Source organism: Dendropsophus ebraccatus, chromosome 8 (assembly GCF_027789765.1).
Source record: "Dendropsophus ebraccatus isolate aDenEbr1 chromosome 8, aDenEbr1.pat, whole genome shotgun sequence".
Lineage (NCBI taxonomy): Eukaryota > Metazoa > Chordata > Amphibia > Anura > Hylidae > Dendropsophus > Dendropsophus ebraccatus.
Window position 1 is genome coordinate 101,858,396 of NC_091461.1, and position 18,918 is coordinate 101,877,313.

Here is an 18,918-nt window from a genome sequence, read left to right on the forward strand (position 1 = left end):
CATAATGAATGTAATGTCCCGTTTATACAGTATGGAAGGCCCCGTTCATACTGTATGGAAGGCCCCATTCATACTGTATGGAAGGCCCCGTTCATACTGTATGAAAAGGCCCCATTCATACTGTATGGAAGGCCCCATTCATACTGTATGGAACGTCCTCTTCATACTGTATGGAACGTCCTCTTCATACTGTATGGAAGGCCCCATTCATACTGTATGGAAGGCCCCATTCATACTGTATGGAAGGCCCCATTCATACTGTATGGAAGGCCCCATTCATACTGTATGGAACGTCCTCTTCATACTGTATGGAAGGCCCCGTTCAAACTGTATGGAAGGCCCCGTTCATATTGCATGTAGGGCTCCGTACATACTGTATGGAATGTCCCGTTTATACTGTATGGAAGGTCCTGTTCATACTGTATGGAATGCCCTGGTAATACTGTATGGAAGGCCCTGTTCATACTGTATGGAAGGCCCTGTTCATAATGTGTTTTTATGCTACGTTTAATACAGGGATGGAGAACCCTGTTCCATTCACTCCCATGTGCTATTCCACAGAGCAGAACACAGCAGAATACATATACCGGACAGTCTATGGGAGTCTACGAATAATGGATAAAACTAATAAATAGTGTATATTGGGCCTTAGGGATATTTTATATTAGTGCATGCTGGGTAAAACAGCAGCAGGTGCTCAGACATTGATGCACAACCCCTTCTGTATTCATAATTCGGCTTATTTTCCGGTTATTGTATTTTACAGGTAAAATAACTCGACAATAAAATTATTGCAGCCATAGATGAGCTGATGGGGAGACCGCAGCCGCTCCTGTTCCTGCACACTAATACCTAATACAAGGGTCATCGAAAGCCTCTTGAGATAAAATTGAGCGCTGATGACCGCCATGGCACCGTGATAAGGATTTTCATAGTCGCACATTCTTGTTAACCATTTGCCTTGCCAGCACAAAGCCACTGTATGTAACGTCATGATCCCTGCAGGCCATCCTCACCTCTCTGCTGGCGGCAGATATCAGAGGTGGTTACATTGCGGACCAGACGGGCGTTTAGTAACTGGGGTGTTTACAGCATATGCATAATGTGTACAGGACAATTGAATCACGTAGGCCGAGGAGACTAGACTTAATCCCAGAGAGATTGGAATCTGAAGAGCAAGATAATGCTGCGGGTTGCAGGAAGGTGAGGGCCCTGATGACTCTACAATATGGGCAGAGATAACACTGAAGACTATAAAACTACACAGCAATGTATAGGGAGAACTCCATAGATGCCAATATATATATATATATATATATATATATATATATATATATATACACATATATACACACACACACACAAACTTTCACTACATAGGACATTCCGAGCAATATCAGTGCAGTGTTCCCCCAACCTGTGGCCCTCCAGCTTTTGCAAATTGCCTGCCATGCCCTGCCGGTAGTTTTGCAGTGCACCCCAAACTATGGCTGAGGTTAGGGGATCAGTACATTACATGGTTGGTTACTCTTCAGAATAAGCAGGCCCCGCCAGCATATGTCTGACGCGTATGATCTGCATATAGTCTAGTTTATCTAAATGTTTGTAAACCGTGGGAGATTTAGTGCTCTATTACATGGTGCGATTATCTGTGAATTACGCAGCCGGGGAGCTGATCGTGGTCTTTAAAGGTGGTTCAAAATTATCTCCCAGTGTAATAGGACATGTGCGGTAGATGGCTGATTACATCAAGGGTTGCACGGACATCCCTGACGTAAATCCTTGATCCATGTGTTAGGCTCAATAAGCAAACATATCGTATACAGTGCAGGGTCAGGCTATGTAATAGGACTCTGACCTTGATTATGATAATTCCATTGGGTACTGATGTATAACCTGCAAACCTCCAGCTGTTGCAAAACTACAATCCCCATCATGCCTGAACAGTCAAAGTATGTTAAAGCGTAAAGGTAATTGTAGTTCTGCAACAGTTAGGGGGCTGCACCACTGCCTTAGTGTCTGTCTGCATCTCTGTGGTGGCAAAAGACTGAATATGAGCAGGTAAGTGGGGGGCAGAAGGGGACCGCTGGGATCAATGTGAGCATCACGGATATAATCCCTCTAGTGATCTCGGAAAGGAGCAGCGATTTGTCACACATGGCAGAGCCAGAGAGAGCAAGGACGCAGCCGACTCAATAGGACACTGCTCAGGGCTGAATGATTACAGGGAAAAGACCTAGCACACCCCGCACCTTCAGTAAAGACTCTGCCATAGACGTAAGACGCAGATAACCTTGTATTCCCCATCTTATGAGGGAGGAGCAATGACAACTGCCTTACACACTACTTAGAGTTCATGATAAAGTTAAGAGATCTGACTATTACCATGTTACTGTGAAACTCACTTCTGCACATCTGCACATATGATTAAATGAGCCTCTGAATTAATTTCAAGGAGGCTCTGTCCACCATCCATGGGAGCCTCTATTGGACCATCAATTTTAATTGCAATAATTTAGAGTGACTATTTACATCAAAATGTTGGAAACCCTGACAGACCCTTAAAAGTTAAAGGGGTAATCAGAGATCAGAAGAGTAAGGTTGCGTTCACACCTACAGGATCTGCAGCAGATCTGATGGCGCAGATTTGAATCTGCAACAGACCGGCGCAGATCTGCAGCATATCCAGATTTGATTTGCTTTGAATCTGCGACTTCAAATCTGCTGCAGATCCTGTAGTGTGAACGCACCCTAAAGCTGATTTATTCCAGAAACAGGGCCACTCTTGTCCTCAGTTTGTGTGTGCTATTGCAGCTCTTTGCCATTGAGATGTAATACCACACACAACCAGTATCTTAATAAACCACAGTAAATGGAGGCTATGATGTTAGTGTGAACAAAACCTTAGTGCGCCAGGACCCTCTGCCCGGATCTAGTTTAGTTCTCACACTTCAAAAGAACAACTTGGATCCAGCAAGAAGGAAGAATATAATATAGCATGCTGGATCCAAGTTGTTCTTTTGAAGTTCGTGAAGCCGTGCCAAACAAGAGATCTGTGCAGCAGAGCCCAATCTGCGGTCGGGAGGTGCTGGCATCAGTATCTGTATTTGTTTGCTAGTTCCCATATATGCAGGAATAGATGGTGAACCCATCAATGTATCATTCTCCCATTCAATCCCATACAACGCGTCTCCCTATGCTGCAGTGTACACTGATGACAAATCCACTGCAATGGATACGATGTGACCCCTCAATGTCCGCCTCAGTTTACAGGGCATCCTACCTTCCAGAACAGTCAGTTTGGCGTTGCTGTTGATCTCTCCCACGCTGTTGGTTGCAGTACACTCGTATATTGCTTCATCCCTGTGAACCCGGAGGGGTTGTATTCGAAGAACAGACCCTGATCCATCATCGAACTCTATAACCTAGAGAACAGACAGAGTTCACATCAGGTGACCCTGAATTTACATTGGCATTGACAACTGCACATAATAAGAGGTCTTAGGGATGCATCATCTATTAAGCTACAGCACAGACCCCTCCGGCTGATAATGGGGGTCTACCATCTGCTTCCTTCAAAGGTTTTTGAAACTTACTGTCACTCGCAGTTCCCCCTTGTCACCACCGGTGGCAGCAACAGCTTCCGTAAGCATCAAAACAACATCTTATAGCATCTAATATCTTTACTTGTAATAACTTTGGAATGAAGCATCAGCCAAGAGCAGCGAAGACATTGTATGAATCAGCTCCAATAGTGCTATAATGTAGATATTCATGGAATCTCGGTGCTTGAATACCTTTAAGTAGCTCAGAACACATTAAATGTATATAATTTTTTTTCCAACTCTCGATTAAGGGTGAGGTACAGACTGCAGAGAATGAGATACCCGGAGACAAAGCCGGCGAGGCAGGCAGCGCATCTGATACAAAGGAACTAATTCCTCTCCGCGCCTCGGCTCCATCTTCCCTTTCATTCCGTAATTCTGGCTGATACAATTATTTCAATTCCACCCATTAAATCTTTGTGCCTGGAATGCGGCGAACAATTCTCATTTTATATGAAGAGAAGCAATTTGCTTATCAGTGATACTGAGAGAGGAGAGTGACCCGTCCTTACTGCCAGGGTTGACAGCAGAGGGGCGTGTAGAATGCAGTTACGGGAGGGATGGAGATGGCGGCACATAATACTGTGTTCACCAGACGTGATGTGATAAGCTCATCAGGGTTCATGGCCGGACAGACAGCGGGGCTGGGCTGGAGGGGGACATGAGTGGCCCTGGATCCTAGACATGGCACGTACCTCGAAGCGCTGGGAGCTGACTTTCTTCCCCTTCTTCATCCAGGTGATTCTTGGCTTGGGATCCCCTGTGGCTTGGCAGACAAAGGAGGCGACGCCACCTGATATTCCAATCTGGTCATCCGGCTTCCGGATAAAGACTGGCTCACCTGAGGGAGAAGATGAGATGGCATTAGGCATGGCACAACAGGACGTCTATTACCCCATTTACATGGGCACCGTAAACAAGAGCTGACTGGCGGCCGAGTCTGTGGACGTCTGCTCGGCAATAAACACGGAGACGAACAGCGCTGCCGCCCGCTGCGAATGGAGCTTAATGAGACAGTAAAACAGAGACACAAGCTGTCAGAGAGGAAGGATACAGGAGACATTCACGGGTATAAATGTCAGAACTTTATTCAGCATGTTATACACGGCCGCCCAGATTTACTACAGCCGCAGCGCCAAAATGTTGGTGCGCTGTGATGGCGACACGTTTATTATACATAGTGCGCCTAAAAGAAAAGTACATGCACCTTGGAAAACAGGGGTGTGGCTTCAATGTGATGTCAGGCACTGGGGAGGATACACCCACCCCCATGGCCAAAAACGGCTTATCATGGGGAGTAATGATAAAAGACCACTGGGTTAAGTATTAGACAGTGTTAGTAACCCTGTCCCGTTACCCCAGCTATTGTTCTGTGTTAGCAGCCAGTTATACTAGGCAGGAAATCCAATGAGTCTTAAAATACTTATGGTAATTCCAGCTCATGTATCTTCAGATTACATATGATGTATATATAATGTTATTAGCGCCCCCTTAAAGTAAGATATATAAATCATCTCTGGTTAGATTCTCTATAACCACATCCATCCTACATAACAAAGCTTCTTCCTTTGCTCCCTGATGACACCGCTCCCCGCTATGACCCCTGCCGCTCTGTTCGTCTCATATGACCTCCTCGCTCTCACTCCTCCAGTCTCCTCTTGTGCAGCACCTCTCCTTAAGGACAATCTGTTCTCATTCATAACAATAGATGCTTCTTACATACCCTTACATCCTTTCATTCTTTGCACCAGACATATACAAGCATGAGCAGCCGTCCTTGGAACCCCATTACTTGCATGGCACAGACGTGTCCCCCCCCCCCACTTTCGTACAGAGGGCCTCTACCGATGCAATTTAGATAACTAAAAAATGATTTATATGATTTATGGCCAGGCAGAATTGTCCGTGTATCCAGGCACTCGCCAATGCTGCATACAGAAGATCAGGTTGAGCACAATGCATCTAATATAAAAAGCAAGCACCTCTGCAAATAGTCAATATTCTGTTGTGTGTATACAGCTTCTATGCAAAACCTATGCATCTCCATGGTTACGCACTGCATACACAAAACAGCACCTGCAAACTGATTCCTTTCTTTTTAAGGGCGTACCTGACATGACTACAAGCAGTTCTGCAATATAGTCTGTTTATTATTTTTTGTTGTTGTTTGTTTTATTTTCTATGTTTAAATCAACATTATACATAAGGGCAAAATGCGGCTCTACACATGTGGAGTGAATGGCCTTATGTATAACGTAGATTTAAACAGAAAAGTGCCCCTTTAATTTCGGATGCAAAACTCAGTTCTTAAAACTTACAGGACTTCATTCCAGACGTCTAATTTTACGTGTACCTGAGGAGGGAACATTGCGCCAATTAAACCCGCGTCTCGGAAGGATGCAGAATTTCATTTCTGCAAGAGTTTTCTTTGCTTTGTCATAATTAGACCCTATGGAAATATCATCTACCAAGACTGCAAAAAAGTGATTTCTGTGCTGAGGACACAACTTCCGGTCATCGTACAAAGTCATGGCCCTCTATAATAGATGATGAACAGACTTTAGAAAGCCCAACGTCATGTAACTTAATAGGGACATCTGAGGGGATAGAAGGGGGTAGTGCTCTGATTAGGATGCTTCTCTCTAGATAAGGGTAGAGATCGGTTACAAAGAGCGTCTCCATCTCTGGAGGACCTGACCTGTCCTGCATTATATGGATAACCCACTGATGTGAAAGGTCACTGTGTAATACTGTACTTCATTCCCCCTGCAGCGGCATGCTAACTGTTGGGATTACAGCATTTCATTGGGAGTTGTTAAAGTGTCACTGCTGTTGTGTTTTGTTTTTCTTTAGTTTTTTTTGCAGAAATCAATAGTCCAGGCGATTTTAACCCTTTGAGGACCAGGCCCAAAATGACCCAGTGGACCGCGCAAATTTTGATCTTAGTGTTTCCGTTTTTCCCTCCTCCCCTTCTAAGAGCTCTAGCACTTTCAGTTTTTTATCTACAAGCCATGTAAGGGCTTATTTGTTACAGGAATAGTTGTACTTTGTAATGGCGTCATTCATTTTACCATAACATGTATGATGGAATTCCAAATATATTATTTATGAAGATATAAATAGGTGAAATCGCAAAAAAGAATGCAATATGGTAACGTTTGGGGGGTTCCTGTGTCTACGTAATGCACTATATGGTAACAGCGACATGATACCATTATGCTATAGGTCAGTCTGAACACAACCATATGCAGGTTTACGCAGATTCTCTAATGTTATATATTTTTTTTAAATGAAATCCTTTTTTTTGGCAATTAATTATAAATAAAATGGGCCTATTGTGACGCTTCTAACGGTTTTATTTTTTCACCTATGGGGCTGTTTGGGGTGTCATTTTTCCCGCCATGATCTCTAGTTTTTATTAATACCATATTTGTGAAGATCGGACGTTTTGATCACTTTTTATTAATTTTTTTTATATATAATGTAACATAAAATCGGTAATCCGCGCACTTTTTTCCCTCTTTTCGTGTACGCCGTTTACCGTTCGCAATGACGCTTGTTATATTTTAATAGATCGGACAATTACGCACGCTACGGTATATTATATGTTTATTTGTTTATTTATTTTTATATGTTTTATTTATATAATGGGAAAGGGGGGTGATTTCAACTTTTATTGGGGGAGGGGTTTTGGGGTAGTGTAATAGTGTTTTTAACTTTTTTTTTTTTACACATTTGAAGTCCCTTTGGGGGACTTCTACATACATTAGTTTGACTTCTACACTGATGAATGCTATGCTATAGGCATAGCATTGATCAGTGTTATCGGCGATCTGCTCATTGAGCCTGCCTGTGCAGGCTTAGTGCAGCAGATCGCCGATCGGACCGCACGGAGGCAGGTGAGAGACCTCCGGCAGTCCGTTTCAACGATCGGGACCCCCGCAGTCACACTGCGGGGGTCCCGATCGGTAAGTGACAGGGGACTCCCCCTGTCACTTACACTTAAACGCCGCGGTCGCGCCGCGATCGCGGCGTTTAAGGAGTTAATGACACGCGGCAGCGCGATCGCTGCAGCGTGTCATTACCGGTGAGCCCCCACCTGCTATGAAGCGCGCTCCGCTCCGGAGCACGCTTCATAGCGGGAGAAACACCCAGGGCGTACAGTTACGCCCTAGGTCGTCTGGGGACAGACTTCCATGGCGTAACTATACGCCCTGGGTCGTCTAAGGGTTAAGAAACTTTGTAATTGGGTTTATTAGGCAAATATGCCATTATCTGCATTCAAAAAGACTTTCCCCAAGTACCCCCACCCCCTCTCCTCTCTCTCATTCATTTTCAGGAAATCTCGACTCTTTTACATTAATCGAGCCCTGTGTAACCTATGGAGAGGGGAGGGGGGCAGCAGAGAACAAAGGATTACACAGTGGGAGCTGTGTGAAAGCCGTATTCAGAGGTCAGAGAGGTCAGTGCTTACTTCAGAGGAGATAGCCGGTGATGTAGCTGTAAAGTAACTCTTTGTTGTCCTGTTTTGGTGCCTCATCTCCCTCCACCCCTCCCCTCTCCATAGGAGAACAATGAAGACAGGGGGGAGAGCTTCAAATGGCTTTTTCATGATAAAAATGCCTTTTTTTGGCTAATAAATCGAATTACAAAGTTTCTTAAAATCGCCTGTAAAAAAAATGTAAACGACAGTCACACTTTAAAGGACCCTTCTATCAAGTAGGGATTTAGCCCTTTTAACTCTATAAGTGTCTCTTCTGTCATCTTAACATTCACCATCCTGACTGGGTGGAGTTCAGTTGTAATGTGGAGACATATATTCGCTATTATGCAGGAATATAGCAGCTTCATGTTTCAACAATGTAGAGACCATACTGTAAGTCACATGTTTTCCGTGCACATGATGGCAGGTATCAATCAGGGATCTGTGATATGACAGGGCCATAAACAAAGTGAGGAGGGAGTCGAGAGCAGAGACATTGAGGTGTCACAGAGAGAATAGACAGGGGTGAATGACTCCATGTTATCTGTGCTGGGATTAGATCCGAGCTTCCTTAGTGCCGTCCTGGCTTGTCACGCTCACGCACCGGGTGGCGGCACAGTTAATGGATTTACAAGGTGAATAAGCTGGTATCTGTCAGTCAATATCACCGGAGAGGTATCAATGGAAATCTGTCAAGCTGTGATAAAGGTATCGATCTGCGTTCTGGAGTCATGGGGCGGCTAAAGTGAACGGGATGCAGAACCTTTAGTGCTAATCTGCTCTGAGCTCCGGGAGACACATCCGGGAAATCTGTAGATAGAACCAGGCGATAGATGGGGGGCACCTATTCTTAGGGTCATATATCTATATGTATGGAGACACATATAATGTGTAATCATCTCCATACGCTGACTACCTGCTGATCCCCTGTTTATACACAGGAGTCTAAACAAGCAGAGGTGCACTGTAAAGCATGGCGGAGGGACAGGGCGGCAGCCTGAGATGGTCTTGGACTATATCAGTCTCCTATAGACTGGAGCTGGAGTCACTGGTCAGAGCAGTGAGAAAAGACGTTACCAGGAGCAGCAAGTCCTAGGACATGGCAGGTTGTATATAGCCGATCCTGATGCCAGTAGCTAAGGCTACACTTGTATTGCCATCATTTGCACTTTTAGGCTGGGTTCACACTACGTATATTTGAGGCTGTATATTTAAAGCTGTATAGCAACCAAAACCAGGAGTGGATTGAAAACACAGAAAGGATCTGTTCACATAATGTTGTAATTGAGTGGATGGCCGCCATATAATGGCAAATATTTGCTGTTATTTTAAAACAATGGCTGTTATATTGAAATAATGGCCGTTATTTACTGTTATATGGCGGCCATCCACTCAATTTCAACATTATGTGAACAGATCCTTTCTGGGTTTTCAATCCACTCCTGGTTTTGGTTGCTATGAGGACCTGACATGAGGACCAAATACAGCCTGAAATATACATAGTGTGAACCCAGCCTTACACGTCAAATCTGCATTGTTGTAAGGAGTCAGAATGGATGCTACATTCTCCGATGATCCTGATCTCACAGCTTTTACCCCTCATTGTTCGGTAGTAACAAGTATCCTTCAATAAACATTGTGCGTCAAGTGTAAATGTGATGTGTGGGCGTATTATATATCTGTGTTACACACTAAAGTGGTGGTGTTCTCACATCTTGGGCTCCGCAGCTGCTGCAAAACTACAGCTCTCTGTATAAATTTGCAGCCAAAGGCTAATGAGGGCATGCTGGGAGTTATAGTTTTGGAACAGCTGGAGAGTTAAAGCTTTGGCAATACTGCTGCTGCTTTAAGGACATGATGGGATGGTGATCTATCAGCTTGCAATACTATTCCAGCCTTGGCCGTCAGTGTATGATGGGAGTTGTAGTTCTGCAATAGCTGAGATGCCACAGGATAGGGTGTATGAAGCGGCCATGTTGCTGACATGGTTGCAGATGACTGTAGAGACCTGGGCCGGGTTCCCTTTCAGGCTCTGATCGCTGCTAACTGCATTACAAGTCACTTAGGCCATGTTAATGTGATGGCTATGAATGAGCGAGCTCCATAAAGCACATTACAGACAATATTAGCGTTGTCTCTTCTGTATGGACAGGGATCCTCAGGTACATCTCCTGCTCCCTGCGATCAGATACATCACATTATTCCATTAGCCTGATGGGCTGGCAGCGCTCCAAGATGGAGACGGCTTCCTGACAGTGAGGAGACAGATTCCTCCACATGTCAAGGGTAAAGATTCAGACAATCCCCTCCTGCCCTCCCCTAGTCTTCCTGAATGGGGGCCCCCAGGGCTGTAAGGTCCTGACAACAAGCAGATCGAAGCCTGGAGGTAGCCACTTCAGTGTTAATGGAGGCCATAAATAATATATCATGGTAAAGTAGCCAGCTTGACTGCTGTAGGGTAAGGGAGAAGCTGCTTGGTTAATGGCTATAAACACTGGAGGACACTGGGATACAGGGAGAACACAGACAACGGCTGCATTATATGGGATTCTACAAAGATCGCCATCTCCGCTCTACTAAATGGAAACCAATAGAAATATGGTGCTGTCTGCTACAATCCACCCATCCCTCCTATATTATATCAATGGACTATACACAATGTCACCTATTAGTTGGACAGTCACCATCTTGTTACTTAGTTACAGCTGGTTATCCAAAAGTGACAATGAGAACGTCCTCAGTGTCTGCAGTGGTGGTCCCCCGAGTCGCCTAGATGACTCCATATCTGATATTTACTGGGTGGAAACTTACAATAATTATTCTGTTCATGTGAGACCATACAAAATACCCAGTCCATACAGAGTGCCAGGTCCATACAGAGTGCCAAGGCCATACAGAGCTTCGGGTCCATACGGAGCACCAGTTCCATGCAGAACGCCTGGTCCATGCAGAGCACCAGGTTTATACAGAATGCCCAGTCCATACAGAACGCCAGCTCCATATAGAGCACCAGGTCCATACAGAACGTCTGGTCCATACAGAGCGCCAGCTCCATACAGAGCACTAGGTCCATACAGAACGCCAGCTCCATACAGAGCACTAGGTCCATACAGATCATCTCGTCCATGTCCATACAAAATACCGGGCCCATGCAGAAAGGCAACTCGATGCAGAATGCCAGGTGGTCCATGCACAATACCAGGTCTATACACAATACCAGTTCCATGCACAATACAAAGTCCATGCACAATGCAAAGTCCATGCACAATATTAGGTCTATACACAACCAGGTCTATGCGCAATCGAGTGGCTGGTGAGTATCAGACGACAGATGAAGCGCCGCGTCCAGCACCCATCCTCCACCATACTGGGGTGACTGTGAGGGGCCTGTACCATATCTTCATCTCTCCGTGTAATTCCTCATCATCCCAGAATTAAATATCACTGAGACGCCTTTGACGCGGCAGGCAGCGCCTTATCAGGATTGTAGCTAATAAGGAAGATGCGACATTTAACCTACGGAGAGATTTTCTGCTGCGAGTTCCAATTTACATTAATGAGTGTTTTATTCTGTAGACCTCCAAATAACAGTGCTATTACCGGCACGGCGGACGAGGGCCACGCACTAATCCTAATGGTAGTTAATGGCACAGATAATGAGCGCCATGAAGCCTCGTCATGGATTGGCTGCCTGCAGGGCCGCTCCATACGATCTACTTGGCTGAATAAAGGCATCGCTGATAGGTAACAGAACTTATTAATAATTTACCTGCAAAACTCCACCAGAAAATGAAGCTGGCTACAAAGTCTCCTGAGATGACCCCGTAAACAAACAGAGGCAGGTGTATCCTGAGCGCAAGATTACGGGGTGTGGCGTTTATGTGGATATAGGCCACCTTCATACAGGTTTATATTGAATCCATATTCCTTGTATGTTACACAGACCTAATGCTGATCTATAGGGCAATTTACATAGGAACATAAAAAAATGCACAAATTAATGCTGCGGAGAAATACAAGAGCGATTCTGAACAATACTGAGGACATCTCAAACAGAATATGTTCACACTATGAACCAGTGAACCAGGCCTAAAACTGTATACATACTGCTGCAAATGATCTTACCATGGACAAGATGGCGGCTTATGCTGTACAACACTGACTGCTAGAAAGTTACATGACTTAAGTCACATGATGAAACTATTGTCCCCTTTCTTTAACTTGAAAAACAATTCATACAGTCAATGGGTTTGCCCAGGATTAGAAAAATGTATGCTTTCTGCAAAAGTTGCGCCATCACTGTGCACAGGTTGTATGTGGTATTGCAACAACCATCAATAAAGCTAAACTAAAGAACCACACAACCTGTGGATAGCCATGGATAAAGTTGTGGCTATAAGCATCCACTCAGTGATCTCCAACCCATATTACACAGTGATTTGGATTACACTAGACCCCAACCCAACTTATTGTATTGTGAGGGAGAAGAGTGACGGCACATCCAGGAAAGGAGGGAAGGTTTGATGGAAGTTTCCACAATGGAAAGTGGTTAGATCTAAGTAGAAGGTGCATTAACAGTGATCTCTATGGAAGCCGCCATGGTATCTGCAGTGGATTCTATTCCATTTCCCTACAATTTGCTCTCTTGGGACTTGTGGTCTGTTCTAGGGTAGGATACGTCTATACGGTCCATTATCTAAATATCATGGCTTCTTGGAAGGCAAAGTAAGATTCCATCCACAGGGAAGGACAAAAGTAATATGTATGATAATGTGAGAGCTGGCAGCATGAGAATGAGGGAGCCACAAGGTACTGTGCGCCTCGCCCCAATCGCTCTGCATGGATCAATAGTCCGGATGTCTGGACCCGGCAAGTGATGAACCTTGAAGGTTTATGACATAAAAAAGACATTTAATTTCATCGCTCATCACCCAGAAATCTTCAGTGATTGAAGCGATTGTTGTCAGCTCAGTGCTGACCCCACTTCCCTGCCTTATCACTGTGATCCCTCCTGTCATCCCTCCTGTCATTCCTCCTGTCAGACCAGGCAATAATGTCACTGTGCTGCAAAGTTCAGAGATAGCAGTGAGGTGGGAGGATGGGAAAAGTGCTGACGGCAGCCGCCGGCCTCCGCGCTCAACCTCTCTCTTAGAGCTGTCGTAACTTTGCCGCTTGTCAAGAAAAAGGATGGCCATTTTACAGAGGGTGACACGGCCGCCGCGGAGGGAACCTTGGGATGGAAATATTTAAGGCGAGCACCGCTATTCCCAGCCCAGGGAGGAAAAACTTATTTAAGGCTTTCTCCGCTAATAAATCCCGATGCGAGTTTATTCTCCTGCGCAGACAGCCGGCTGCAGACCATATTTCTGTCCGTGCGAGGCTGGCGGAGCGGCCAAGGCTGAGAGCCGGAGCACCCTGCAGGGTTCTAACAATTCTGCAGACGTCCGCATACGGAGGGGCTCCGCTTCCATATGCACAGCTTGGTCTTTCTTCTTCTTTCCGGCTTCCTTATCAGCCCGCGGCTTTGGGTTCCTTGAAGTAACCCAATTCCAGGCACATCAAAAAGTGGTAAAGCCCTGATCGAGCTGAGAAAAGGATGTACTCGGAGAGGCAAAGGAGCCCGACGCCATCCTGCTGAGCTCTGCAGAGCATTGCAACACACCGTAAGAGCTGTGCTTGGTACCTTTAATGTGTGCAGAACATTGCAATAATGATACAGTGGCTAAAACTTCACTAGTCCCACTAACCACTGCAGAGCATTGCATCACATTGTACATTGAGTTGTGATTCGTCTCTATCATGTATGCAAAATGTTGCAATAAAAATACAGCAGATAAATTCTGAGTTGTCCCACTGACGACTGCCATGTATAAAAAACACACTGGACCACAGACCTATCTTACACAATGCTGAAATCCAGTTCTGTTCTACCGACCCTGCAGAGCATTGCAACGCAGATACAGAGAACACATTTTTACACAGTCCCCTGATTGCTGCAGAACATTGCATTAGAGATACAGTGCATGGGGCCTGCACAGGCCGCTGACCCACTGTTACACAATGATATAGTCCTATCTACTGCTGCTGGGCCCTGCAGAGCATTGTGCAGTTTTACTGACCCCTGCATACTATCTCACCCCCATCTGCACTTCTGTAACATGAAAACAAGTCGCTCTTGGTTCATCTCTGCGTCCTCAGCTGCTTATCAAACCCAGGGGAAGAAGAGGAAACACAGAACTAGCAGCAAGTCAGACCCAGAACCTGGTGTGAAGCAGAAAGCGCTGTAAATAAATGAATAAGAGCAGATATTCTGGCAAGATACTATAACATCTGTGGTGGAAAGTGTCCAAGATTTGCTCGGCACATGGATGATAAGGGGCCGGGACATCTGATCCGGGTCACACCTGCGTTCTCATGGGGGATGGGCTGGTATTGGGGGGTATCGGTGGCTGCAGCCTGATAAACATTTGCTTTGAAGTAGCAGATTGTGAAATCCATCCAGGGATTCGCCGTCGTCCTGTCATCATCTCATTACTGGTTCAGCTAATAAGGCGACGCGGATGTTTTCAGATTATGGGGATTTCTAATCTTCTTTAGCAAATGATCCCCGTGTTATATCTGTAAGCTCCTAAATCTGCTGTGTGGGCTGCAGGAGACAGGGTGATGTACCAATAGTGTATCAATATCATAACAACCACCTGTCACGTATCCGTATCGTATCAATCATCTGTCACGTATCAGTATCATATCAATCATTTGTCATGTATCAGTATCGTATCAATCATCTGTCACGTATCAGTATCATATCAATCATTTGTCATGTATCAGTATCATATCAATCATCTGTCACGTATCAGTATTGTATCAATCATCTGCCACCTATCCGTTTCATATGAATTATCTGTCACGTATCAGTATCGTATCAATCATCTGTCACATATAAGTATTGTATCAATCATCTGTCACCTATCCGTATAATATAAACCATCTGTCATGTATCAGTATCATATCAATCATCCAACTGTGAGGTATTACTTTTGTAACAATCATTTTTTATGTATCAATATTGTATCTATCTCGTATAAATAATCTCAATGTAATCTGAGTGTATGAATTCTGTATCTATCAACTATCACAGTTGCTCTTCAGCTGTTGCAAAACTTCAACTTCTGGGCTGGGCTGTATGGGCATTTTGGGACTTATAGCTTTGTGGCTGGCTATTTGGGCATGCTGGGAGTCATTGTTTTGCCGCTGGCTATTTGGGCATGCTGGGAGTCATTGTTTTGCCGTTGGCTATCGGAGTATGCTGAGAGTTGCAGTTTTGTCGTTGGCTATAGGGGTATGCTGAGAGTTGCAGTTTTGTCGTTGGCTATCGGGGTATGGTGGGAGTTGTTTTGCCTTTGGATATGGTGGTTAGCTGGGAGTCATAGTTTGGCTATCATGGTATGGTGGGAGTCACAGTTTTGTCGTTGCCCATTGGGGTATGCTGGGAGAGGTAGTATTGCCGTTGGCTATCTTGGTATGCTGGGAGTTGCAGTTTGGTTAAGATCACTGATTTATCACGTATCAGTCGTTTCCCTAGTGTATCAGTTATGTGTCAATTTTATCACAACATAAAGAGACACATTTTGTAACATACTGGCCCTGTCAGGTCCAGAGACCGTGCTGAAGCTATAGTAATGGGAATGGTCTCTTTCTATGAGGTCCAGGCCTCCCTACGAAAACAAACTGCAACAAAAGTAGCGCAGGCGCGGCCATATTCAGCAGCATCGTACTGATACGTGACCGCTGTAGGGGACGGCAGAGATGCTGCTTCCAAATAACACAGACCTGACTTCTTGTCACAAAATTATCTTCAAGGAAAACGTTAAAGATGCTGACAAGGAACAGATGCCATGACCGGGGCAGGACGTGATGCGCTGCGGTCGGCCCTTCTTCTCCCTGAAGGTTTCAGGTTATAATGTGTTTACTGGAAACAACAACTATCCTGGAGCTGAGGTCACAGAGGCTGAGGTGTTGTTCCTTCTCTACAGTGGTTACAATGTGTGCGAGATGGAGCTCATCCAAGCTGCACAACAGTGATCCTACTGTATAATACACTACACTGAGCCTGCTGTATATTACACTACACTGAGCCTGCTGTATAATACACTACACTGAGCCTGCTGTATATTACACTACACTGAGCCTGCTGTATATTACACTACACTGAGCCTGCTGTATATTACACTACACTGAGCCTGCTGTATAATACACTACACTGAGCCTGCTGTATATTACACTACACTGAGCCTGCTGTATAATACACTACACTGAGCCTGCTGTATAATACACTACACTGAGCCTGCTGTATAATACACTACACTGAGCCTGCTGTATAATACACTACACTGAGCCTGCTGTATAATACACTACACTGAGCCTGCTGTATAATACACTACACTGAGCCTGCTGTATAATACACTACACTGAGCCTGCTGTATATTACACTACACTGAGCCTGCTGTATATTACACTACACTGAGCCTGCTGTATAATACACTACACTGAGCCTGCTGTATATTACACTACACTGAGCCTGCTGTATATTACACTACACTGAGCCTGCTGTATATTACACGACTACACTGAGCCTGCTGTATATTACACTACACTGAGCCTGCTGTATAATACACTACACTGAGCCTGCTGTATATTACACTACACTGAGCCTGCTGTATAATACACTACACTGAGCCTGCTGTATATTACACTACACTGAGCCTGCTGTATAATACACTACACTGAGCCTGCTGTATAATACACTACACTGAGCCTGCTGTATATTACACTACACTGAGCCTGCTGTATATTACACTACACTGAGCCTGCTGTATAATACACTACACTGAGCCTGCTGTATATTACACTACACTGAGCCTGCTGTATATTACACTACACTGAGCCTGCTGCAGCACACATTGCTCCGTCTTATAACTTTACTCTCTTGCAGTAATGAAAAACAATCAATGCATTTGTCCTATCCTTTTTATTTGGCCTTAGATATATCTGCTCCTAGGAGAGCCGGGTGACAACCCTGTGGGAGTTGTAATGGCAGCCATGTTGTATATCACCCAAGTTTCCAATCAGCAGCTTTGCTTAGTGATGCAGAGAACACCAAATGTCCCAGACCCCGGAATGGTAAGACTCTCCCCTATGGTCATCCAGGCAGGTTTACCCTCCAGAGTGCAGTCACCAGGAAGTTGTGAGATCATCGAGGCATAAAACGCCTCAGGCCTCACGGCCGTCTGCCTGGCCCGATCTGTAATACAGCTGCAGGACCTACGAGCGATTTACATGTTTTCTCCCCTTGATTTACAACTAAGAAACATTCCGAGAAACCATCGAGATGCGGCTGAAAAATGACACCAAGGATGTCCGGCAATAACAGATAATTTGCGCCAACGCAGGACGCGACTCTCTGAGAGATTATAATCCGTGGTCAATCACCAAAGCAATTTCCACAATCATTCTCTCAAAAGGTGATTGTCCTCGCCATTCATCGACGCCGCTCCGAGAGGAAATTCTCAAAGGTCAAATGACACAATCGCCATTCTATCCACGAAAAAATACCAGGCCTTATTACCGGGCATCAAAGTCTACGTTTCACAGGAGACTAAGGATGAAAAGAGACGATTTTCCCCAGGACGGAGCCGGCCGCTGACCTTCTTATTAGCCGATTCCTGAGGTTGCGAATCATTTGCTAATTGGAAGAAAGAAGAAAAAAAAAAAAGTACAATGGAGGCGGCGTTGGTTATGTGTAATAATCCAGAAAGAGGTAAAATATTTAGGCGGAGATGATATGAAGCTATACAACCATATCTCTTAGACGCCGCTGCTACAAACGATGCGGTGAAGTAAATGTCCCACCTCTCCGTCGGCAGAAGCTCTGGTTTGTTTTGTTAAACGCGCCAATGTCTGCAGCCTCCATCTCCCGCCATTATCCGCGCAGAAACTCACAATGTTACTTAGTGCAAAAGACATTTATGTAAAACAAGAGGAGTAAGAGCGAACATGGAGGAGTGATGAATGGCTTACACCGCCCGTAGCCATGGAGACATTTCAATCAAGACCAGCCGTAAAAAAAGCCGCGTAAGATACTATGATACAAAGTGTATAAAATACCGCATCTTGAAATAAAGAGAGGAACGTGGAACTGGACGCCATGTAATTACGATGGTGGCGCGGCCTCCCCAGATCCATCACTGTCATTGCCGTACAATTATAAGTGTAATCTGTAATCTAGAGGGACATCGGAGGAGGACGCCGAGCTCCAGATAAATGGGCCGTGACCCCACTTAGTGACCACCGCATGGATCTACTTAATACTTGTTACTAGGTAACTTCATTACATTACAGAGCAAGAGTGCAGCAAAAAGAGACAAAAATCCTCCCAATGTTCACAATGCATATCTCCGAGATCATATGGGGACACAAAGATTTATACGTATTCCAAGAGAAATGGTTCATAAGTTGCCATACTACAGCAGTATTATGGGTCACTTGTTGGGTGGATCAGGGGTCAGTTGCTGGGTGGATTTGTTGTCACTTGTTGGGTCTCTGGCAGATTAGGGGGTCACTCGTCAGGTCTCTGGTGACTTTTTAGGGGGTCACTTGCTCCTTGGCACAGCAGAGCACTTGTTCATGCCCAGCATACAGATATAGGATCTTGCTCTATCATTTTCTGGAAGAAAGGGTGGCATCGCTGTTACATCCGGCCATGAAGCTTCTATACCAGTCTGTGGTGGAGGCTGAACCCTATAATAATGTTATAAATACAGCCTTGTGAGC

At 44.9% G+C, this 18,918-nt stretch overlaps 1 protein-coding gene across 7 annotated transcripts in view; it reads right to left on the reverse strand.

Annotated features, from left to right (window-relative positions):
* PTPRF (protein tyrosine phosphatase receptor type F) overlaps positions 1 to 18,918 on the reverse strand; it is a 657,420-nt gene that overhangs the window by 90,202 nt on the left and 548,300 nt on the right. For all 7 annotated transcript variants that reach the window (XM_069981278.1, XM_069981277.1, XM_069981283.1 and 4 more), the window contains 2 exons: positions 4,301 to 4,446; positions 3,284 to 3,425 (listed from right to left, as the gene is read on the reverse strand). In XM_069981278.1, the coding sequence (XP_069837379.1) occupies positions 3,284 to 3,425; positions 4,301 to 4,446 (288 nt within the window). The remainder of the gene's footprint in view (positions 1 to 3,283; positions 3,426 to 4,300; positions 4,447 to 18,918) is intronic.